The sequence below is a fragment of the Lipomyces chichibuensis genome (assembly GCF_038497645.1).
Source record: "Lipomyces chichibuensis strain CBS 12929 unplaced genomic scaffold V1513scaffold_1, whole genome shotgun sequence".
NCBI lineage: Eukaryota > Fungi > Ascomycota > Lipomycetes > Lipomycetales > Lipomycetaceae > Lipomyces > Lipomyces chichibuensis.
Genome location: NW_027117453.1, coordinates 849,239 through 872,025, shown reverse-complemented (window position 1 = coordinate 872,025; position 22,787 = coordinate 849,239). Strand labels below are relative to the sequence as shown.

Here is a 22,787-nt window from a genome sequence, read left to right as displayed (position 1 = left end):
GCAAGATGGAAATGAGATGGATGACTACGACGACGAAGATGAGGACATTGAGCACCAACACAATCACTCAGACGAAATCGGTGAAGAGGAGGAAGATGACGACGAAGAAGAAGAAGAAGAAGAAGAAGAAGAAGAAGAAGAAGAAGAAGACGAAGACGACGAAGACGAAGACGACGAAGACGACGATTCTGAACGAAGCTCACTACATTCTTCCGCATTTGGCGGTGGTGCGCCGCTGTCTTCTATGTTTTCCCATGGATTACAAGGTTCACTATTTTCGCTCTCTGGTATGATGTCCGCAGGAATGATGTCGGAGTTTGCGATGCGATTTAGTGATATTCGATCTAATCTCAAGCAACGTCACGATTCGGGCAGCAGAATGGTCGCGTTACAGGAATTGTCCAACTTACTTCTTGTATCGACTGAGGAGATGTTCACCAGCTCATTTTCTGCAGAACAGATTGTGCACGAGTTAGTGGATATCATGGTTAATCCAATATTTGGTGAAGATGACCCCGAGTCAACGCTCGTTGCTTGTCGCTGCTTGGCGAGTTTGATGGACGCGTTACCGCAGAGCACTAGAGCGGTCGTCTACGGTGGTGCTGTACCAGTCCTTTGCCAGAAATTGTTGGAGATTGAGTATATAGATCTGGCCGAACAAGCGCTTAGTGTATGATGGATTTCATTTTGGTCTTGAACTATGATGCTAATTAATATACAGACGTTGAAGCGCATCTCTGCTGATCATCCAACTGTCGTCGTTCGCGAGGGCGGTCTGACAGCGTGTCTGACATATCTCGACTTCTTCGCTACGAATGTGCAACGCACGGCAGTTATAGTCGCAGCGAATTGCAGCCGAAACATCCCGACCGACTGTTTCCCGACAGTTCGAGATGTCATGCCCATCTTGCTTAACGTACTCATGGGCACGGACCAGAAAGTCGTCGAGCAAGGATGCCTCAGCGTTGCTCGCATTATCGAAAGTTTCAGAAATCATCCCGACAAGCTTGAACAACTGGTCAGCGAAGAGTTACTGCAGAAGATGCTTGACCTACTAATTCCCGGACCTACTAACGTAGTTGGTCACCACATTCATGCACATTTCCTGAAGGCACTGTCATATGCCGCTAAGGTATCTCCCAAATTAGCAGCTACGATGTTCAGAATGCATATTGTCGACACGCTTTACCAGATCTTAACTGGCGTTTCGCCTCCAACTGATTCGGAATTGGAGGAGCAGGTCAACAACAGTGTTATGGTTATGCAAACCGTTATTCACAGTCCAAAAGACCAAGTTTTGGCGACGCTCAATGTTATCTGTGAATTATTGCCTGGCATCCAGAAGGAGGATTTGACGCAGAATCCCACCTTCCTGGATACGATGGACAATTTAAACTATAACAATCCCGACGTTAACGAAACGAAGCTGGTTATCTTAGTCACATGTCAGGCTGAAGTTCGACGCTTTGTAATGGTTTTGCTACCGATCTTGCTGGATGTATATTCATGCACAGTAGATCTCGGTATCCGTCAGAAAGTTGTGACGGCGTTTTTGAAGATGTTTTTAAATATTGACATTAACATTCTGCATGATGCACTCAAGAACGTTCAGTTTTCATCTTTGCTAGCTTCGATTTTAGCGCAGAAGGATCATTTGAGCATTGTTGTCTCTGGTCTCCAAATTGCTGAGGTACTCAGAAGAAGATTGCCTGATATCTACGATTATCACTTTGAGCGCGAGGGTGTGATTGCTGAGATTATGAAACTAGCTACTGACAAGCCAAATGAGGTCGAAAAAGTGGAAAAGAAGGTGACTGAGACTAGGGAGGCTGTGGAAGAGGATCAAGATGCGGTTGAGCATACGCACGACGATGGTGCTGACGACGAAGAGAAATCCGAACTTTCTTTGCCGATCTCGGATAACCGGTCACAAGTTTCATCCCCGGATAGTTCTCGCGCGAATATGTCTTCCCTGTCGCATATTCTCGCCAGTTATCAGACTAGCCTGGATCAATGGATCGTCAAATTTGCGCAAGAATTCCTCGACAAGTATGTTGCGTCATCTGAATCTAATAACAAAGCTGTATCAGGCTTGAACGAGTTGAAGCGCCTTGCAGATTCTCTAGTGGTCGGCCCGGAGCTCGAGGAACGCTTAGTGGAGCTAGTCTGTCATTTCAATTCTGAAGCATTGACATCGATCTCGAGTTTTGAGCTTTTGAACTCCGGAATTATGGAAGCGCTGTTGAAACTATTGACGTCCGGCTCTGATGAGGTGAAACTATTCGCTAGAAATGCATTTCTACGAACTTTCATGGACGTTCATGGAACGTCCAACGCTTCGTCTCCATTCAGTGTTTTGATTGCGAAATTGCACGAATCCCTAGTGCGATCCGAACATTTCGACGTTCTCACGTCACCACATAGCGGTAAGGTTTATGGTTAGCATACCATTAAGTGTGTATTAATATGGCTCCAGATCGCGAGAACCCTATTGAAGTCTTATCACAACAGATTCGCCTCAAACTTGTGGCTGATGATGACGCTGACGTTCTCAAGTCCTACCGTGTTTTCGCAGTCTCAATTCCTGCCGTAGCAACATTTAAGTCCCTTGACGATTATCTCCGCATGAGAATTGGGGACAGGGCAACCGGCACACCTTCTGGATCTCGCCGATCGGCGTCGTCGGGAATGTTGAATAACACGTTTACTTCGTTTGCGTCTTTTGCCGCGTCGGCAGCTTCTTCGTCATCACCTCCACCTGTGTCGAGCTCGAGTGCGGTTCTGCAAACTTTCGAGAGTGCAGTCGAGGCCGGCGAAGGCACATCTACGTCTGTACCTGCTGAGATTCCAGAAGCTTCAGAGCCAAAGGCGAAGAAGTCAACTAGTGATGACCATACGGAGTGCGACGATGAGAGGCAGGAGAAGGATAGCGATGCGGCTAGTGCCATGAGCTCTATGAATGATGATTTACTAGATGGGGTCGAAGATTATATGTCAAGTTCCCAGGAGACTGAAGGTCGGCGCGTTAATGTTCAAGTTGACGGGGACCATGTTACGGCTCAGACACCGGGTGGCACCGGCATCCCCACTCCCATCCCTGTTCCATCGCCGGCGATTAAAAAGGACAGTGGTTATGTTGATGGCATATCAAGATCGGCCGTTTCGACGCCTCGTCAGTCGTACTCATCGGCATTGCAGTCTACTCCTCAGGATTGGCACATTGAGTTCCGTGTAAGCGACAAATTGATACCGAATGATATGACAGTTTTCGGAGCGATCCACAAGTACGGCAACGACAAGTCAGTCGCTCAGTCGCGTCATCATTGGGATGTCATGAATTCAGTTCGTTTTCGCAAGGTTCCCGGACCTGCCCCAGTTCAAGAAAACGAGACTCTCGAGTATGGCGAGAAATTCAGAGAAGTTCCGGAATCGCTCAAAGATGACAACACTTCGTTTATGATTCTGCAGTTACTGAGGATACTCTATGCCTTGAATGTGAATCTCGGGGAAATATTCTCTGATGTAGACGTTTCGATTGTACCATTGCCAGTCAATCAATTTATTAGCAGTAAGTTGACGTCCAAAGTGAATCGACAGTTAGAAGAACCGTTGATAGTGGCCAGGTATGTTATGATTAGATAGATCCTTGCATGGATACTCAATATTTTTAGCGCATGCCTCCCGGACTGGAATAGCGATTTGACTCGTCATTATCCGTTTTTGTTTCCCTTCGAGACTCGTCGCCTTTTCCTTCAGTCGACGTCATTCGGCCATTTCCGATCTATCAACAGATGGAAGACTCGCGGCAGCGAATCTAACAGACGTGATAGTCAAAGCAGCCGCGCATTTATTTTTAAGACGATGCGCCAGAAGGTCAGAATTTCGCGTTCTCAAATACTACAGAGTGCGATTAAAGTTATGGAGTTGTATGGCTCGTCGCCGAGTATTCTCGAGGTCGAATATTTTGACGAAGTTGGTACTGGTCTTGGTCCGACTCTTGAATTTTACGCCACGGTATCTCGAGAGTTTGCTAAAAAGAAACTTCGCTTATGGAGAGAAAACGAGTCTGATGCCGAACATGAATACGCATTTGGCAGCCACGGCTTGTACCCTCTGCCGATGTCTGAATCTAAAGCCAACGGAGAGAGCGGAAAGAAAGTTTTGCACTTGTTCAAGATACTAGGACAGTTTGTGGCCCGTGCTCTCTTGGATTCTCGTTTGCTAGATATTAAGTTCAATCCGATGTTCTTTCGGGCCCAACAGGATTCGGTCGCACCATCTCTCGGATCAGTTAAGACTGTTGACGCTCATTTAGCCAGATCATTGAAGTTGCTACAAAAATTCTCGGCTGCAAAGAACAAGATATTGGCGGACGGAACGCTGTCCGATGAAGAGAAAGTCGCCAGAGTCGAGGATATCGAAATCAATGGTGTTAAGGTGGATGACTTAGCTCTTGATTTTACACTTCCTGGACAGCCAGAGTTTGAGCTCATCGAAGGAAGCGCGAACGTGCCAGTTACGATTCACAATGTCGATCAGTATGTCAAGAAGGTCATTGACGCTACACTGGGAAGCGGTGTCGAGAAGCAGTTGAATGCTTTCCGTGAAGGATTCTCGTCAGTGTTCTCCTTCGCTGCAATGAGCGCTTTCACTCCGGAGGAGCTGGTCATGCTCTGCGGACAAATCGATGAGGACTGGTCTCTTGAGAGTACGTTCAATTGATAATTCACGAAGATGCGATAAGCTAACCTAATGTAGCACTATTTGATTCGGTCAAGGCCGATCACGGATACACGATGAGCAGCAAGACAGTACAGAATCTTCTCGAGGTCATGACCCAATACGACGCGAACCAGCGTCGCGCATTTCTACAGTTTATTACTGGCAGTCCCAACCTGCCTATCGGTGGCTTCAAGTCACTCATTCCGACATTTACTATCGTTTGCAAGTCAAGCGAGCCACCATATTCACCCGACGATTATCTTCCTAGTGTCATGACTTGCGTGAATTATCTCAAGATCCCTGATTACAGTAGTAAGGAGATTCTACTTGCACGTGTCACGAAAGCAATAGAAGAAGGTTCAGGCGCGTTCTTGTTATCATAATTTATAAATCGTGTCGATGCCTTATTATTTCATTGTTGATGTTTTGTCTACTTTCTCAAGGTTATTGTTTGTGGGTGAGTTTGTTCTCGTGTTTTTACCGATTGCCACTTTTGTTGAGCCGGTTGATCTGCATTTGGGAGTATTTCCGCCTGGGAATTTTGTCTTGTTATCTATCGTACCTATGAGTCCTTATATTTTTATTGTCAATATTGTTCATCATTGTCGGAAATACTTGTGACGTTTGCTAAGTGTGTCGCTTTTGTTCGTAATTATTGTTGGATCCACGTGATCGGGTGAATTTTTGTCTTTGCTTTTGCGGTTAGTTATGCTTGTAATTGAATACTTAAATATTTCGAAGAATTAATAATGCTTTATTAATTTTGTTCTGTATGATCCGGTAGAGGTCAGATCGATCAGCTTCTGTAGGTGATCTGCGCATGAATACATTCGGTCGCTGTGATTTCACTGGCTTTGGACAAACGGAAAGTGCTAAAGCGCATCTTTTAGGGTAATTGATGAAATCGACGTGGATGTTATATTGAATTGTCAAGGTAGTAAGCCGTTGGGCCGATCGCATTCCAAATATCGATGCATTCATTAACGTACATCGAGAGATGTGCGAGTTAGCGCTACCATTAATATCCGAATTTGTTCAGCGTCGACGATGTCGTGATAGCGGTCTCAGTATCACTTGGACGTGGTCGTTCAGTATGATCTATATTATCCGGTTTAGTATTACACTATTACCGTCGCATGGGCAAATACAATTTTGTCGACGATCGACGACGACCCACTCACCAAATGAGATGACAATTTGTTAAGTAGTTAGTAAGCCGTGATCAAATGCAGAGGTCACAAGTACCACATGCAAATTAATTCGCGCGCTGAACGGCCGACCACATAATCTATGACCTTTCCACATGCATAGGTACGGTTTTGCGAGATAGAGTATACATTTAACTATAAAGATCTAGTTTATGTTTTTTCTGCTAACCCATATTCGAAGAACGCGTCAGCCTCGCGCCAGAAACCCTAGCCAATAGTAATAACTAGTAAAGTTACGCGTTGCTCTGCGACGCGTCACAAATTAGAACACGACCCCTGAACACCTCAAATCAACCCCTGGCTCTCCCTTCAAGCTTCATCCCTAAATCTTGCTTGAGAGATCTGTCTATCCAGTGCATTTCGCCTACTCATCAAAGCTCATCTGGTTTATTTGCTGTGCAGTAATTTACGCCTGCCTCACTAGTACATCGCAGCGGCAATGGTACTTGCGTCTCTCTCCCTGCCCAAAAGGAGTCCGAAGCTGAAAGCTTCTGGCGACGGCAGTTTTAGTCCCGTCACGGACAAACTCGTTCACCGAAGCAAAAAGAAGTCGCCAGTCGTACCCTCCTTTCCGGCGTTCAGTAGCTCTCCGCCATCATCATCGCCGTCATCGTCATCAGCATCATCCCCCCCGTCGTCGGCACAGAGCTCGCCATTGACCGAGCAGACTTCGATCTCTTCCTTGTCTGTTATGTCGCCGTCAATATCATTTTCTTCTCCGACATCCGGTTCATTCGCTGCTCGTAATACTCCTCCCAAGTCGCCAGATATTCCAGATTCTTTAGTGTTCAGGGACCTAGACAGATATCCGCAGATTGTGCGACATGTTGTTACGTCCAATGTCGAGCACACTTCGCCATCGCCGACGAGCCCCACTTCAGGGACCGGACAGTTTCCTAGGCGGCAGTCGTCCGTCAAAGCGGCGAAGAGTCTGTTCAGTGCCTCTTCGCCGATGCTGCAACGCTCTGCTCTTACAGTTGGCAGCGCTCCAAGCTCGAAACATGCCACCACACCCACACTCGTTCCAGCAGTTCCAGAACTTCCTGAGGAGTCTGCCGCCTTCATTGCTGAGTCTACAGCCTTTGCCTCAAAAAGTCAGTCCTTCTCAGACGGTGCTAAGGATTGGTACCACTCTCCAGTTGATAGTCTAAACTCGGATATATTATCTCTCAAGTCGATCGCGCACCACCCAAAGCACCCATCCCAGTCATCGACAACAAGCGGATCATCAACGAGCTCATTACCGCTACAGGCGGTTCAAGTTCGCGTCGCTTCCTTCTCCTCATTCGACTCTACACCCCGAAGGATAAGAATCTCGGGATCTCCAGACACCAAGAGATCACCAGACTCGTCGGCTCCTGTTATTCTCAACACCTTCAACGGCATTGCCTTGTCGGATGACAGTATCAACGACGACGCAGACGAAAACAGCGATAACGACAGTATCAAAGAGGCTGCCAAGAACCGGTCAAAGACTCAAAAGCTGATTGAGAAGACACATTCACAGATGAAGAAAATACATTTGCCGGAGCTTCAGATATCGTCAGAAACTCTCTCTAACCTGAAGTCGAGTATAACTTCTCCCGCGACCTCGTCGAAAAGTATGGCCCGGTACAGTTACGATCTAGTTGAATCTCTACAGAATGAGCTCCGACAGGTCTCGGCAGAACTTGCAGCTTCGATCAAGCGAGAGCTGGACCTTGAGATGCTACTGGATAAATACGCCACTACCAATGACAGTGATGGCGAACTTACCGACAGCAGTTCATCATACCCGGAAGAAGACAGCGTGGGATCTGATGGATTTCGACATAGCCTTCGATATAATCCCGAACGGTTTGAGGATTTGGAGACAAAGCTAAGGACCGCTCAGCAGGAGAAGGCAAGGCTGCAGCTTGAGTTTCAGCATACGGTTGATAGGGAACGACAAGGCCGACGTGAGTGTGAGGAAAAAAGAAAGAAATTGGAGGAACAATTAAAGGTATGTCTTGTACGTTTGGACTTCTGTAGCTGTCACTAATAGATGTCGCAGAGCAAAGCAAAGTCGGGGAAAAAGGACGCACTCCTAGCTGCAAATATCGAAGCGACCGAAAACGTGAGGTCACTTGAAGTTGCCTTAGAAGAGGCTCAACGGAAGCTGTACAACGAACGCATGAATGCACAGAATCTGGAGTTCATGCTGACCAGTATTCGTGAGGAGTTACAAGATATGTCGGATAAGCCTCCTGCGGAATTAGAAAGACGCGCGCGATCATCTATTGCCTCGCTGAATATGCTGCAGCGGTACCAAGTCAAGACATCTCCTCGCGGAAGCATAAATTCAAGATCCGTATCACCCGACTTATCGGATCCTGAGAGTATGAAGGTTAGAATTGAGGAATTAGAAGCTCAGAGAGATGCTCTTCAAGAAGCTCTACGGGGCCTGAAAGACCGGTATGCGTTGGAAGTAAAACAAGGTTCTGAGCAGGCCAGGTCGTTGCAAACTCAGTTGAACAGAGCACGAGATCTTGCCAAAGCTATTGCAGCTCGGCGAATCATTCATGATAAGGATATGTCTTTCTTTAAAGAGCAACTAGAGGCTATGAAGCTCAAGTTGGCAGTCTCTCAAGAGGAGAAGGTGGTTCTCGAAAAGAATCTCAAAGAGCTTAAAGATACCGTGGTCGAAACCAACACCGATGAACACGAGGCAGAGCCTGCAGAGCGACAAGTGACTCAGGAAGACACCCAGGAGAAGATACTGGAGCTAACAACAGGCCACAATGAGGCGCTCGCTAGGATAGAAGAATTAAGCAAGAAGCTACGGCGCAGAAGTATCGAGATCAAGACTTTGTCGGATGACTTTGAAAAGGAACGCAAGGAGACGAAGTCGTTGATCCAATCGTTGGAAGAGCGGGTAGCCAAGGCTGGAGAGCAGCAACGAAAGGCACATGATTTAGTTGAAGAGCGCTCGATGCTGCTGCGGACACTGTCGCGCAACAGAAAGCAGATGAAAGTCCAACATGATAAGATGACAGACGATCTAGAGGTGAGTACGAAGCGGCTTCAAGACTTTGCACGTGAACTTCAGGAACACGTTGAATCCAATAGGAACTTCGCGGCTCGTATTGTAGAGTCCATGGTTCAGCCATCAGATTAATCTTGTTGAATAGTAGTGCATTCAGTTTATTTGTGTGATATATAATAGTTTGGATTAACGGTGTGGCTTTCTATTTTCAGTAATTATTATTCTTTTCCTTAGAATTAAAAGGCTTCTTGCTACGATAAACGTATAACCCATCGGCGCGAGATGTGCATATTATAGCGACAATTAATCTAGGCATTCATGTACGAGTGCAAACGGCCTCACCCGTCATAAAGCAGCAAGCAGCATGCTCTGTGACTGTCCTTGGCAGTCCGCTTCAAAAGGCAGCTCACCGACTCATGGATCCTTACGCAACTTATTGACGAACATCAGGGACACCATCTCGAAGGAATAAAATTAAAGCGTGAGCATTTAAGATCGCATCTATGGGTTTATAGATGCTACTGCAATCTCCCGCTTCACTTTACACCAGAGTAAACTCGCCCTCATTCACATCATCTGTACATAAAGACTAAAAACCTATTATGAGTGGTGTATATCTTTCTTGCACCTTATCATGAGTATGATGGATCACGACACCTACTCTTGCCTTAGATAAACTGCCGGGAAGTAGCGGCGCGCGATATTGAATATAGATTCTGCAGAAGTCATGATAATGAGGACTGAGTGTCGATTATGACGTATATAGGCCTATATCCTACTAGAAATTGATAACATATAGCTGATGTGCCGCGTCACCACAATTCAGTCTGCTTATCCGTGCGGCTCAGGAGTTGATACCGCACAGAATGACATAATAAAGTAGGACGGTATGCCGGATATATCATGCTGAGATTTACGCAGTAGTTGCAGTTGCAGCTTGCAGAACGAGACGCGTGAATGTCGCGTACTCATCCGGGTAAGTCATTCTGTCGTTACTCGCGAATTTGGATTTCTCGCATCCTTTACGAGGTCGATATCGCCATTCATGCTGTGTGTTCCCCGCCAAGACTAAACTAGCATAAGAAGTCCAACAAAGGTCTACGCGATACAACAAACAGTAGTACGAGTCAAATGAATGGCACAACCAGGAGTAGTTTCCTTTCATCGCCTTATTCGAATGAGAAAATGGCTGCCTTGGAGCCTCGGCGGCAGCTTTTTAAGAATGTCGTATATCACATTGTGAAGGATGGGCCATTAGATGAAGAGGAGTATAACATTGTAAGTGTTTTCTTCTAGCAACCAAGATCGTTACCGGCCTGCTCACCTAGTGAAAATAGCTGTCCAATCTGCTGAAAAAGGGAGATGCTATTGAAACAGAGTATACTAAAGAGGGCAGTCGAAAGGTTTTGAACCTTTCAAATTTAACCCATATCATTTCCAACACTATCGACTTCCCCGAATATCCAGATGCTGAGCAACGGATGATAAACGTCGTCAAGCCGTTGTGGGTGTACAAGTCCGTTAACCACGGCAGAACTGCGCCGTTGAGGTTATATTCGCCAAATCCAAAGTTTTTCTTTTCAGACGTGAACATTTTTGTCGCTGGGCTACCACAAGGCGACCGTGAGGCTTTGTATGGCGGCGTACGTGCATTGGGAGGGCAGTGGTCAGAATCACTGACGCGGTTCACTACGCACGTTATTGCACTAAGCATGGACGAAGTAAGTAATCTATAAAAATTTGTGCCGCCATAAAGAATTGCTGACATGCGGATTAGGCGTCGTGCAAAACTGTGGCCCTGGAACGAAAAGCCTGCAAGATTGTACTTCCCCATTGGTATGCCTTACCTTTCTTTGCAGTATGTATAATACTGGCTGATAGTATAATAGGATTGACGACTGTCTCAAGCTGCATCGCCGCATTGACGAAGGCCCATATCTATTACCCAATCCCAAGATCCTGGCCGACGCCAACTCATGGAAGCCATTGGTTGGAGCCAAAATGGACCACAAGTTTATTCATTCAGCATATATTAACGACAAAATGAATCCGCCACAGCCTAGAAACTCGATTTTCGAGGAAAAGAGATTTTATATTGGTGCCGACCTACATTTATCAGAACGGTCATCTAACACTATCCGAGTTATAATTGAAAGCGCCGGCGGGACAGTTGTAGACAGTCTCAATGATGCGAACGTGTATGTGGGCTGTTATAGAGCAGAAGACGACTATGTAAAGGTACGCCTTACGAGGACAGGAATGTGTTTGAGCAGAACATTAATTAAAATAGGCCTGTCGAATGCGTATGTTTGTCGGAAATTTGACGTGGCTATACTGGATGTTTGCTCATGATGAATGGGCTTCTCCTTTGAAGCATCTGCTACATTATCCAATTCCCAAGGAAAAGATTAACGGCATGGAGAATTACTTGATTTGTATTTCTGGATACAATGGTGATTCGCGACATTACCTAGAAAAGCTTATCGAGGCATGTGGTGCTACTTACACGAAGGCTCTGAAGACCACTAACACGCATTTGATCACCGCCAAGTATGCGCTGCCATATTTGGATTTAACTGATTGCCAGGAGGCTAATAATTTCGATAGGCCGTCCGGGGAGAAGTACACAGCTGCACGAGATTGGAACTGCGACGTTGTAAATCACCTTTGGCTCGAAGAAACTTATGCGAAATGGCACGTCCAAAGCGTGACTCTACCGCGGTATTCACACTTCCCACGGATGACAAATCTTGTCGAGGTTATCGGCCAGACACGACTGGACATGCATGAACTCAAGTCGTTTTATGCAAGCGAGGACGATGATGCCAGTGATCCATCCGGGGATGACTCAGATCGCGAAGAATTTTCATCTGCGAAGGAATCATTATCAGCACCAAAAGACGTCGATGGGAGACGTTTTGCACAGATTAGTCAGAACTATGTCAGCAAAGCGGAAACAACGGCGACTGATAGCAGAGACCACGAGAAACATAATGTATCGAAAGATGCGAAGGAGAATGTTTCGGCTCAGCCTACCGTTAGGTCTCTATCGGGGGGCACGATTGAGACTCCTTCCAGACCGTCCACGAAATCAAAGTCACTAACTTCCGCAGTTTCAGCAATCGATAGTCCAGCTTCTGTGACTTCAAGCGGCGGAAGACGCGCGAAGGAGAAAGCAGCTGTGAAACTGAAGGATGATATGATTGATCTTAATGATTTTGAGAAGCAAAGGAAAAGGGGAAATCTCCCTTTGCTGCCAATGGAAGATAAGGGCAATCTGGATGTATCGCCTGCCAGTAGGAAGAGAAAGGGTGACACAGTTGAGTCTGAGAAGAAGAAGAGCAAAGTGGCTACCAAAGACGTTGCCATGAAAGTCATGTTGACAGGCTATACTGGTACGGTAACTCCAAGCGAACTGCAGGTACGCGTTCATGCCATCGAATAACGACCGCAAGGGATATGCTGACATATGTTATAGCGATTATACAACTTGGGTATCGAAATCGTCGAATTACCGGATGCGGCCACGCATGTGGCGTCTCCAAAGATCAGCAGAACGGAGAAATTTTTGTGTGCGCTACCGAGAGCGCCTGTTGTGATCAGCACCGATTTCATAGCAAGGTGCTTAAAAGAAAACAAGAAGCTGAACGTAAACGACTATCTCTTGCATGACCCAGAAGGCGAGGAGCGCAACAAATGTGTCCTTGCTGAGTCGCTCCAACGGGCTAAAGAACGAAGGGCCGGGCCGTTCCATAATATGGCCATCAATGTTACACCAGGTATTAAGGGTGGCTACGACGTCATCAGGCACATTATAGAGGCGAATGGAGGACAGTGTAATCTGATCCGGAACGCCAAGGCAAAGAAATATATCGTGTTGGCAAAATATCCGATGATTTTGATTTCGTCAACAGAGGAGGTTGGCTACTTTGACAATTTCCTAACGTATGCTGAAAACGACGGTCATGATGCTTGTATCTTCAGTACAGAATGGATTTTGACCGGTGTCCTACGAATGGGCGTGAAATTTGATAAGGAGTTTTCGTTGATAACGGAGGAGTAGCTCAAGTGCATGGCAGTGTAAATCGTTCACTCTCCAGCTTAATTTTGATTTACTCATTACGGTGTATAATAAATGTATCATTACCTAATTTTCAACCTACAGATTGCACTTGAAAAATGCTTCGCCAGCAAACTACACGGCCAAGACCTTATGATCCGAAACCCTCAAATTGCATACCCCTACATAAACAATAAGTGACAATTTTATTTACTGGCTTCCGAAAAATTTAACGCCAGCTTCTTCTCCGTCAGCTGATTTCATTATTTGCGCTTGACCTCTTCGTATTAATACGTCGAGCGCCTTCCGGAGGATGGTCGGATCTATTCCTCTGAAATCTATCAAACATATGTCAGTCGCCGAGGCAAAAAGTGGTAGGACGATTACATACCTTGGGAAAGTGACAGGTCGCCCTCAGCAATTTCGTACAGCGTTAATATGGTGTTCTTCTGTCCCGTCGAATCAATCTATCCTCTTATTAGAAGTTGTTCCACGACTGAGTGCAAGTCATTACCCAGTCTGCAATAATATTCGCCCATTCTTCCGGTCTCCGCCAATATATTATGGCGCTCGTGTTCTTGGAGACCTGGCTTCCAGATCCTGAAACCCATTCCGCATCCCCTTTCTTCACCATGCTATCTAATACCTCCTTACATGTCTCCAGTTTGAGCGACCCTAATGCTGATTAGCATGTCGCAACACTGCGCCACTAGTGATCATGTCAAAGAACGTACGACTAATGTCCCTGTTATTGAATAGGTCCCACTCGATCGCCGTGTTTAGGTCTATTCTCCATATACGGTTATATCTGCAATACGCTAAAATCAAAGAATTCCATAGCGACAGCTGCGACGTCCAGGTCTGGCTGTTTGGCTGTCTTGTGAAGAAAGGCGGGAACGAATATATTGATGGGAACGGGAAGGATGTGCTCCGCGATGACGTGGATATTGGTGATGTTAATGTCGACATTTGATAACAACGCCTTTGACAATAGATTGATGACAGTGTAGTAGGAGCGATAAGCAATTAATTTAGCCTGTCGCAGAAGTAATGGAACTGTATATGATAGTGCTGACTATTTGAAAAGGGATGGCGACAGTGCATTTTTCATGTCGTAGGCCTAACTTATGCGTATATGATAGCAATTATCGAATTGAACTTAAACCAAGCTTTATGAGTAATGAATGAGACAGGTGTCTTCCGAGCCGCACGGGCGAAGGGTGTCGCATCGCTCGCCGGTTAAACTGTCGATCGCAGATCACGAGACTAGGTTCTTCCATTTAGACCCATGCGGCGCAAATCCGAAACGTGCGGCGTAAAATATATGCTGCCTTTGCACGCGGTTCACGCGTCAAGTGTCTGCCCGAACACGTTGACAATACATCCACAATTCGCGATGCATTAAAACATCCACAATCCAGACAGCGTCTTCTCCATACGCTGATCCGATACTTTCGGCCGCAAGTCGCCTCTTCACATACGCCGTGCAACAACAACGATCGCGCTCGGACGGGGATTCGCGCCGAAAACGAACCTCGGCTAATTAATATTTCGTATTCGGACCGATGAGTGTCTTGCCAAGACTCTGGGGTTAGTTACACAGATCGGATGCTTTCTCGCGCTTGCCCGACGCGTCCGTCGCAGCGTTTCCGGGACGCGTCAACAACGCGTTCCTCTCTCATCCACAATTCGCGAAGCTCTAAACGTCCACAGTGGCCCAGCTAATATGGAATCCTGGAGACAGCGCAATTTCGAGTCCTCCAGAGGGTTTAGCCGATAGTGAGTGGCTGTTCGCGTCATTGCGGATCAGCCCCAATAGGACTCTGCCAGCTGCAAGACGTCGGCTAAGTCTGATACTGAAACACGATCACGCTCAGACGGAGATTCGCACAGAAGACAACGAATTGATTCATGCAATTAACTAATTAATTAATTTTGCATTCGAATGCTGACGGCGCTTGCCCGCTTTGACGTCGCCAACTCGCGTCAGTGCCTCTCGTCTGGTTATAAATATGGCCATCTTTCCCCGCTGCTGCTGCTGCTGCCCTTACAACTTGACATCGCGACACACTCTGAAGAGAGCCAAGAGGGGAGCCTGTAACTGGCTGAGATCCTCTTCAATCACAAGCGAGTATACTTCAGAATTCCCTACAACCTGGTCATCTGGCTAATATTAATGTAGGCAGACAGTGTTCTCAAGTGTGGGCAAGAGGGCAGCCTGGAACCCGGGGTGAGTCTGAGTGGCCAGAGGCAAGCCGCTGGGTACACTGCCGGTTCCAGCAGTTCGTCCTCTACTGGGGGCAAACAGGAGATTCCGTCAAGGACTCTCCTCAATACGAGTACGCTGATTCGCCCGGCCGTTAAGGCGATGCGTACTCGGCTATGGGCACGTGGCATAAAGTATGGGCACGGGGGATAAGAAGAGTCTGTCAGGACTCCTCTTAAGTTCGAGTACGCCGATTCGCCTCGAACATGGTGAGTCCAAGGAGGCAAAACCAAGCCACTTGGTCTATCTACCAGTTCTGGCGATGCGTACTCGACTGTGGGCAAGAGGACAGCCTGGAACCCGCTGAGTCCGAGATGGCGAGAACCAAGCCACTCGGCCCACAACTGGTTCTGGCGATACGCCCTCATCTGGGGGCATGAGGGGAGTCTTGAGGGACTTTGATCCTCGTTAATGTGAGTACGCTGATTCGCCTCGAACAAAGTGAGGCCAAGGATGGCGAGAACCAAGCCACTTGGTCGACTACCGGTTCGGGCGATGCGTACTCGATTGTGGGCTCGGGGTTGGGGGGGGGGCCGTCAGGCTCACAAGGAACAGTGTTAGGTTTTACCTCCGGGAATATTGTTTTTTTTCCCACTGGGTTTTGTTTGCCCGGAGGATGTTCCCTACGCCTTTGTCCAAATGGATGTTCCTTATTTTTTTATGGTTGTGCATATCTTTATTTGCACAAGTACTCGCATTTCGAGTACCTCGGTCATTGACCGCGATTGTAATGTTTGAATTCATCATGCTCTGAGCGCATGATGGCAAGTGGTAGCATCTCTCGGGATGTTGCCACGCTGGGACCTAGCCCCGCGTGTATAGAAGCAGCAATGCTTCTGTGAGTGCAAGTCCCTCGTGGATTGGAAGCCCCTTATGGGGTCAAAAGATTCCTCAATGCTCTGCTTAATTTCGCATTTTGCGGGTTTTGCGAGTTTTTGTTGAGTTTTTTGCTAGGAGGTTAAACTGTCAGGATCACTCCATACCCCAGGCTCCACTCAAGCCACACCAACAGAACAGAGTGGCTCTGGTATAATTTGCTATTCTCGGATATTAGATGTTGAATTGCCGAAAGCTATACGCCAGGTCGTCGCAACAAGTTACCATTGCATAAGATCATGGCATAAGAAGCCTAACATGAAACTAATAAAGTTGATGGTTAGCAGGTGCTGATATAGTAATTCTAGAGTATTGACTACGAAAATGTTTGATTGAAAATAAATAAATATATCGAAAAAGATGACTCCTAGTGGCTGTTACGGATGTGACAGTCAACGCATCGACGTCATGGTGTTAGATGTTGCTTTAGGGATTCACTGCGACGCAACTTGACGGGCCACAGTCTGGCAATCGATCGGCTTGCATTACATCAATATTCAATGGATGCTGTTTCCTGAGATATTGAATCATATCGGACTATCTTATGTCTGGTCATCACAAATAGTGGTGGATATGATTTGCGAGTAATCGTTATTCGTATTCGTAAAGTCCCATACGATTACTATACGTTACTTTAGGTCATCTGTGTCGCAATATATCTGACTTGAGGTGGAATTTAGCATCTCGCGGTACGAATAGGGGCTGTTAAAAGCATGCTCCACAACCAAAACATTCAGCCGATTAACGAACACACTTCCCCTAAACCGACATCCAGAAAAATACTTCGTCGTCTCCTTGCTATATCCGGAACGCTTCATGAACTCACACTAGTCTCTACATCGCCATTACGAATAAAATATGCTCCGCCGCAAAGCGACGACAATTAGCTTGACAATGGCCGATGTGCATGCCCTAGATGACGAGCCACGACAACGACCACAACCACACGATCAACCATCAACCTCACAGAAACAATCGGACTTAACAGGGTCATTGTCGTCACCATTTTCTACTACAGCATTTCCAGTCATATCGCATTCTGGACGTCAAACTGTCATAAACCATTAGAACGCTTGTGGTTAATGGGGGTCATCCGCACTGAAGCAAGAAAGGCATCGGAACCATCGCTGCTGAGTGTTGGTTGTTCTTGATTGGATATATGAGACAATGTACGTGCAACTGGATGGCTCTAGACGGCGAATCGACTATGGTTTGGTGAATCTGAGGCTCGCGTGGAATGGGCTAACGAGCAGTAGGGACCGAGTACGATATCCTAATTCCAATTTGGCGAAACAGAGCCTCCAGAATGTGATAGTGAACCGCCACATTATTTGTTTATAATTAGCGAATGGTCGTACGATTGAAAACGAGGCGGCATATGTTAGACAATCGCATATTGAACCAGAATTCTTTACATTGCCGGTGTTTGGTCAAATATATGTAATGAATTATGTTGTTCTGTACTCAACAATTGTGTTTCCGAACTACTACATTAAAATCGAGTTTGGACACCGCGGGTCAGAAGTTAGTGCTATTGGTAGTTTGCTAACATTGAAATTTGGCGCGATTATGTGTTTGCCTCATATATCTGACTGATTTCGGATCCTTGTCCGAAAAATTAGATTAAAAATTAGTATCATTCACCGGCACAGTAGTTTTTCGGCGACCAGACAGCTCATCCGTTGGCCATCCGGATTAAACGCCGCGGGCCAGGGGTTTTCGCGATATCATTGTCCTAATTATCAAATATCGATTTTTCATTGACTACCGTTATTTATTTTACAATTGTTTTACAATTGTGTCTAGTCTGCGTTGTTTCCCCAAAGGGTACCACTTAGTTATCAAAACAGAGCACTTCAATGCTCTACGTGTACTCTCTATTGGGGTTGGTCTAGCAAAATAGCACCCATAAAGCTCTCCGTACGAAAGTGTTGGACATCAAGTGCATGTATATTTATCAGGCCGAACATAAGTGTGCCTTCTACGTAGTACAATAAAAGAACATTCTCAAAAATACTGGCGCTAGCCGTCTAGTAGGACAATATATATATCAAAGCGATGTCGTTGACGAAACTCTGCCCTCCTATTACCGATGGTACCTGCAGAGTATTACGCGATGAACATATTCGGGCTGCAAACAAATACTGAACAGAGTGTGCCATAACAAAGCAGAAGCAACCGATAATGGCCGTACCCGCTGGTTAATGAATGGGATGCGACAGAGAACCTGCCACATATCCAGATTAACAGGAATATAACGTATATAGCCTGGCAATCAACACAGAACAGCAGTCATGCGTCTAGTATATTACAATGGAACAATGTGAGTTATATTACATCACTTGAGAACCTGGGCTTCAAGTTCGCTTTCCCGCTGCGCACCTACTCCAATTGTGGAAGGTGTCTCGCCCAACTGTTCGGGCCGTTAGTCACTAACAAAGTCGTAATAGTCATTGTTCTCATACCTGGCTTGCCAAGTTAATTCCAATCTCGTCCAGTACTTGGTTCACAATTTCGTCACTCTCCTCTATTATGACTTCCGTTAGACCATTGCTTGCTCTTACAACTGTGAAGACGATTTGTTAAAAACACACAAACCTTCGTCATCCTCCATTGCATCATCTATTGCATCGTCCATCATCTCTTGTCGCTGATCCATCATGTCGCTCTCTCGCTCAAAGTCCATCGCTATCTTCTGCAGCGCCGGAAGATTCATGCTTCGGTTCATCGAACCCAGGAGCTATCCATAGCAATAAGATCAGGCAATTGGTCACGTTCACCCTTACAAATACACATACCCTAGTAGCGCCTTTCATACTTTGCATCATCTGTTCGTTGCTTCGAACAGTCTATAGGCATGGTTAAAAGACGAGTCTCTGAAGCATACGATTCCATATACCTGTATCCGTAAAGAAACGGCCTGGAGCTGTGTCTTCATCTGATAAAACTTCTGTATATACCTGTTGAGCAGTCCGTCAGTCACTCACATACGCTCGAATTAATCCCAATAAATGCTCACTTCCTCGTCCTCACAATATCCTTCGCCTGGATCTTACAAGCGCCAACTTGATTATTCTTTGCGGATTTTTTGATCTCAGTAATGAGCTTCTTCTCCTGTTGTTCTAGTTTCTGCCGCTCTCGGTCAAGTTCCCTTTGCGCTTTCTCCAACGCTCGTTGATGCTGAATATGCCACCGGTAAGCTAATGTCGCCAACGATGTACCAGCAAATACTTACCTTCCGCAAACGCTCCTGTGGTGTCTGCTGCTTCCCAAATATCCATTCAACTACATTCATTTTCAAGCGGTAAAGCTTCTGCGCAAGTACGAGCTGTTGCGGACTATGCGCAGTTGATGATTGGCGGTGTTTATCAGCACTCGCAGCCGGTACGTTGATATTACTCTAGTTATTTCATCTAGGCCAAAAACAACACTCAGTGGCCGCCAGACACAGCTTCCACCCGCCAGCACAGCTCGAAATACAGCTTATTTTGGGGCAAATTTACGAAATATTAGGGGCGAAGTTAATATCATTTCTGTACTCTAGTACCCTGGAGTATCTAAAGTTGACCCCAGTACTTCAGAATTCCCAACTAAAATCCTCAATCTTTATCTGAATTTCACCTTCTTACATTGTCAGACTCACACGTCTCCGTCCGCTCGGATACACAGTCGGTTTTCTGTTGAAGCGGCCATGTCGTCTTCATATTTTGACATAGACGACCTTCCCGGTCCCTCTAATCGACGATCGACTCAGCGGGAAGTCTATATCTCGGCACACGATTCTGGTTATGGAGCGTCGGTCTACTCGGAAGAAAAGCCTGAGAGACCAACACTCGTTTCTAGTAATACAGTGCCATTAACGTCGATTCCTGGTTCGATATTGAGTAGTGGAAGTGAAGGTTTGTCGATTTGTGGGAAGGGATGAAGCGATGAAAGACGAAGTCGCTAACCATGGCAAGTAGACACTACGCAGCGCGTCCTACAATATCAGGTCCAGCAGCTTCACTACAATGAAAACCGGTCAGCTCTTGGTCGTGCCATTTCGACTGTTATGAACATGCTTAAGGAATTACAGTCTATGAATCGTGAATGGCCCGCTCAATATCCTGCATTCAGAAGTGTCAATGCTCCGGTCAACTCATCGAACATACCAATGTCACTTTCATCTGATCGTCCAGCACAACTCCGGCGCGTCGCTACTGACTTGCCATTGTCATCATCTAATCACGACAAGGCAACACTGGTTTCGCTGTCGCCGTCCTCTGAACTACCTCGGTTAATGAGCTCACAACTGTCCCATGAATTCAACGTTCTCAAGCTGGATCTCAAACTCGGCGGGGCATCACCGGCTGAGCTGGTTGGCAGTCTCGAGAAGTCTGCAATTGCTTCCTTACTTGATGGTAAAATTACGCAAGCTCTTAAGCATCTCATTTCGTTACGTGAGCGTATCGAGGATACGTCGTCGAAAGTGTTGGTCACGGGTGATTTAAATGCGGGAAAGTCGACGTTTTGTAACGCGTTGCTGCGCCGTAATGTACTACCGGAGGACCAACAGCCGTGCACAAATGTCTTCTGCGAAGTTTTAGATGCACAAACCAATAATGGCGTCGAGGAAGTTCATGCTATTCCGCACGGTTCGACTTACAACAGACAGGACGAACGAACCTACGATGTTTTTCCACTTTCACAGCTTGAGCGTTTAGCCGTTAGTCCTGAAATTTATATGCTTCTTAAAATCTATATCGAAGATAAACGCGCGCCAGAGCAAAGCCTGTTACGAAATGGCGTTGTCGATATCGCTCTTATCGACGCTCCAGGTCTTAATATGGATTCGATGCAGACCACTGCAGTTTTCGCACGACAGGAAGAGATCGACGTCGTTGTGTTCGTCGTCAGTGCCGAAAATCATTTCACTCTATCGGCGAAGGAGTTTATTTGGAATGCGGCACATGAAAAGGCTTTTATATTCATTGTTGTCAATAGGTTTGACAATATTCGTGACAAGAACAGATGTTCTCGGCTGATTTTGGAGCAAGTGGCAAAACTTTCACCGAGGACGTACAATGATTCGGACGATTTAGTGCACTTCGTGAGCTCGAACAAGATCCCCAAATCTTACCCCGATGATGATGATGATGGTGACGGTAACGATGATGGAGATGACGGCAACGGGGGTGCCAATAACGATGATGACAGTGCACTTGATTTTGAAAATCTGGAACGATGTTTGCGAAACTTTGTCCTTGAGAAGCGCGCGATTTCAAAGCTAGCTCCCGCTAAGACTTACTTGCTAAATGTTCTGGGAGATCTTGAAGCTCTGGCTTCTTACAACGAGCAACTCTCGCAAAACGAAATCCAGCGACTTAAGGACGAGTTAGCCGATATCACTCCGGTTTATGAAATGTCTCTCCAAAACAGCGTGAAGATTTCCGAGGAGGTTGATAGTAACATCGAAAAATTGGTCACTTCAGTCTATGAGCATACAAGATATAGGCTAGAGAATGTCGTCGCTGAGATTGGTACTAAAAAATATGTTGAGTATCCTGGAATCTTTTCCCTATATTCTTATGCCGCGGATACTCGGGATGCGATGCTACACTCGATCCAACAGAGCGTAGTCGAATGCGAGGAATTTGCCAGGAAGAGAACAACGAGTGGCTTCCTTTTTTTGCAGAACCTTGGATTGCAGCATTTCCAGGGTACGGCGTACTACACTGAGAAGATTTTCAACAACGGTCTTATGTTCTCGCGAAGAAAAGATCTTCTTGCTCGTGGATCAGTGTCAGCGGCTATTGAGTTCGCAGACTATATCGAATTAGACCAGAAAGAAAAGATTTCTGGGTTGGGAATGTCGATAACGCTTGCAACTGCCGCCGGCACAGGAGCCTTTGGGCTTCCATCTACTGTGGCAAGCGGGATTGTTAAGGCATCTTCGATAGTAGGACTTCGAAATCTCCAAAAGTGGATAGTGCCAGCACTTGGACTCTTGATTGTGTGTGGCGCCGTGTACGTTATCTCGGATATACCGAATGTCGTTCCGAGAAAGCTTGCCAAGAAGTTGAAACGAGAATTGGAGAGCGTTGACTATGTTCACACGAATTCAGATAGAATTTCAGGAGAGTGCAGAAAAGTGTTGAAGTACCCTGCAGAGGATTTGAGAAGTGCGTTCCAGCAGTTGCTCGATGAAAAGGCATCTCAGAAGAATGAGCGGACCAGACAGATGAGTCATGCACAGGAATCTTTGAGATATTTCTCCCGTTTATATGAAGATTCAAGGTGCAATCGGGGCATGATTTCAGAGTTGGATTTGGAAGCTGTAATCACTGGAGGTTCCGCGGACGCTTAGATAATACAGTTTATGATTTACAAGCCATGGTGCTACAATTATTGGGTTATTTGTATGTGGCGTATTTTGCGAGTATTGCCTGCAGCAGATAATGAACTTGCATTGGTAACACATAAATGTTGATATAGTATCAATCCCCTTTGACTTGTATATAAGTTTTTGCTTGTCTTTTCTGTATATTGTGAAAACCAATAAATATTGGTATATTCTTGTACCGTGGAGAATTTGCAATTCTACTTCTATTGGTTGAATATATTTATATTCTTAGATCGTTGCTGCGTCATGTACAACCTTAGTAGCACATC

At 46.0% G+C, this 22,787-nt stretch overlaps 6 protein-coding genes across 6 annotated transcripts; 4 read left to right on the top strand and 2 right to left on the bottom strand.

Moving 5' to 3' along the window:
• Positions 1-16: 16 nt before the first annotated feature.
• Positions 17-5,531, top strand: V1513DRAFT_467991 (uncharacterized protein; the record flags this gene model as incomplete). Its single annotated transcript, XM_066900120.1, has 5 exons — positions 17-670; positions 722-2,438; positions 2,477-3,623; positions 3,672-4,708; positions 4,759-5,531. 5 exons carry the CDS (start codon positions 17-19, stop codon positions 5,103-5,105), a joined length of 4,902 nt encoding a protein of 1,633 aa, XP_066756711.1. The 3' UTR covers positions 5,106-5,531.
• A 712-nt stretch (positions 5,532-6,243) lies between these two features.
• On the top strand, positions 6,244-9,208 carry V1513DRAFT_435646 (uncharacterized protein). The gene is made up of 2 exons (XM_066896658.1): positions 6,244-7,911; positions 7,963-9,208. Exons 1-2 carry the CDS (start codon positions 6,370-6,372, stop codon positions 9,064-9,066), a joined length of 2,646 nt encoding a protein of 881 aa, XP_066756710.1. The 5' UTR covers positions 6,244-6,369; the 3' UTR covers positions 9,067-9,208.
• A 763-nt stretch (positions 9,209-9,971) lies between these two features.
• V1513DRAFT_435644 (BRCT domain-containing protein) lies at positions 9,972-13,085 on the top strand. The gene is made up of 7 exons (XM_066896657.1): positions 9,972-10,212; positions 10,272-10,655; positions 10,712-10,770; positions 10,824-11,172; positions 11,225-11,484; positions 11,542-12,355; positions 12,413-13,085. Exons 1-7 carry the CDS (start codon positions 10,066-10,068, stop codon positions 12,995-12,997), a joined length of 2,598 nt encoding a protein of 865 aa, XP_066756709.1. The 5' UTR covers positions 9,972-10,065; the 3' UTR covers positions 12,998-13,085.
• Positions 13,086-13,204: 119 nt separating this feature from the next.
• Positions 13,205-13,963, bottom strand: V1513DRAFT_422478 (ESCRT-II complex subunit-domain-containing protein; the record flags this gene model as incomplete). The annotated part of the gene is made up of 4 exons (XM_066895979.1): positions 13,205-13,332; positions 13,386-13,461; positions 13,509-13,669; positions 13,729-13,963. 4 exons carry the CDS (start codon positions 13,961-13,963, stop codon positions 13,205-13,207), a joined length of 600 nt encoding a protein of 199 aa, XP_066756708.1.
• A 4,023-nt stretch (positions 13,964-17,986) lies between these two features.
• Positions 17,987-19,535, bottom strand: V1513DRAFT_435625 (Snf7 family). The gene is made up of 7 exons (XM_066896656.1): positions 19,372-19,535; positions 19,156-19,316; positions 19,036-19,096; positions 18,935-18,985; positions 18,735-18,876; positions 18,602-18,663; positions 17,987-18,549 (listed from the first exon to the last, which is right to left on the bottom strand). The coding sequence occupies exons 1-7, from the start codon at positions 19,429-19,431 to the stop codon at positions 18,475-18,477; spliced, it is 612 nt and encodes a 203-aa protein (XP_066756707.1). The 5' UTR covers positions 19,432-19,535; the 3' UTR covers positions 17,987-18,474.
• A 204-nt stretch (positions 19,536-19,739) lies between these two features.
• V1513DRAFT_461665 (uncharacterized protein) lies at positions 19,740-22,724 on the top strand. Its single transcript, XM_066899902.1, has 2 exons — positions 19,740-20,035; positions 20,099-22,724. Exons 1-2 carry the CDS (start codon positions 19,828-19,830, stop codon positions 22,480-22,482), a joined length of 2,592 nt encoding a protein of 863 aa, XP_066756706.1. The 5' UTR covers positions 19,740-19,827; the 3' UTR covers positions 22,483-22,724.
• Positions 22,725-22,787: the final 63 nt, after the last annotated feature.

Bases quoted from the DNA above. Each gene is read 5' to 3' on its own strand.
- V1513DRAFT_435644 (XM_066896657.1), top strand. From the start codon at position 10,066: ATGAATGGCACAACCAGGAGTAGTTTCCTTTCATCGCCTTATTCGAAT. The intron at 11,173-11,224 runs GTACGCCTTACG...TAATTAAAATAG, and splicing joins CAGAAGACGACTATGTAAAG to GCCTGTCGAATGCGTATGTT. The intron at 11,485-11,541 runs GTATGCGCTGCC...TAATTTCGATAG, and splicing joins ACGCATTTGATCACCGCCAA to GCCGTCCGGGGAGAAGTACA.
- V1513DRAFT_435625 (XM_066896656.1), bottom strand. From the start codon at position 19,431: ATGAATGTAGTTGAATGGATATTTGGGAAGCAGCAGACACCACAGGAG. The intron at 19,317-19,371 runs GTAAGTATTTGC...TGGCATATTCAG, and splicing joins CACAGGAGCGTTTGCGGAAG to CATCAACGAGCGTTGGAGAA. The intron at 18,550-18,601 runs GTATGAGAACAA...CGGCCCGAACAG, and splicing joins GAATTAACTTGGCAAGCCAG to TTGGGCGAGACACCTTCCAC.
- V1513DRAFT_435646 (XM_066896658.1), top strand. From the start codon at position 6,370: ATGGTACTTGCGTCTCTCTCCCTGCCCAAAAGGAGTCCGAAGCTGAAA. The intron at 7,912-7,962 runs GTATGTCTTGTA...TAGATGTCGCAG, and splicing joins AATTGGAGGAACAATTAAAG to AGCAAAGCAAAGTCGGGGAA.
- V1513DRAFT_461665 (XM_066899902.1), top strand. From the start codon at position 19,828: ATGTCGTCTTCATATTTTGACATAGACGACCTTCCCGGTCCCTCTAAT. The intron at 20,036-20,098 runs GTTTGTCGATTT...CATGGCAAGTAG, and splicing joins ATTGAGTAGTGGAAGTGAAG to ACACTACGCAGCGCGTCCTA.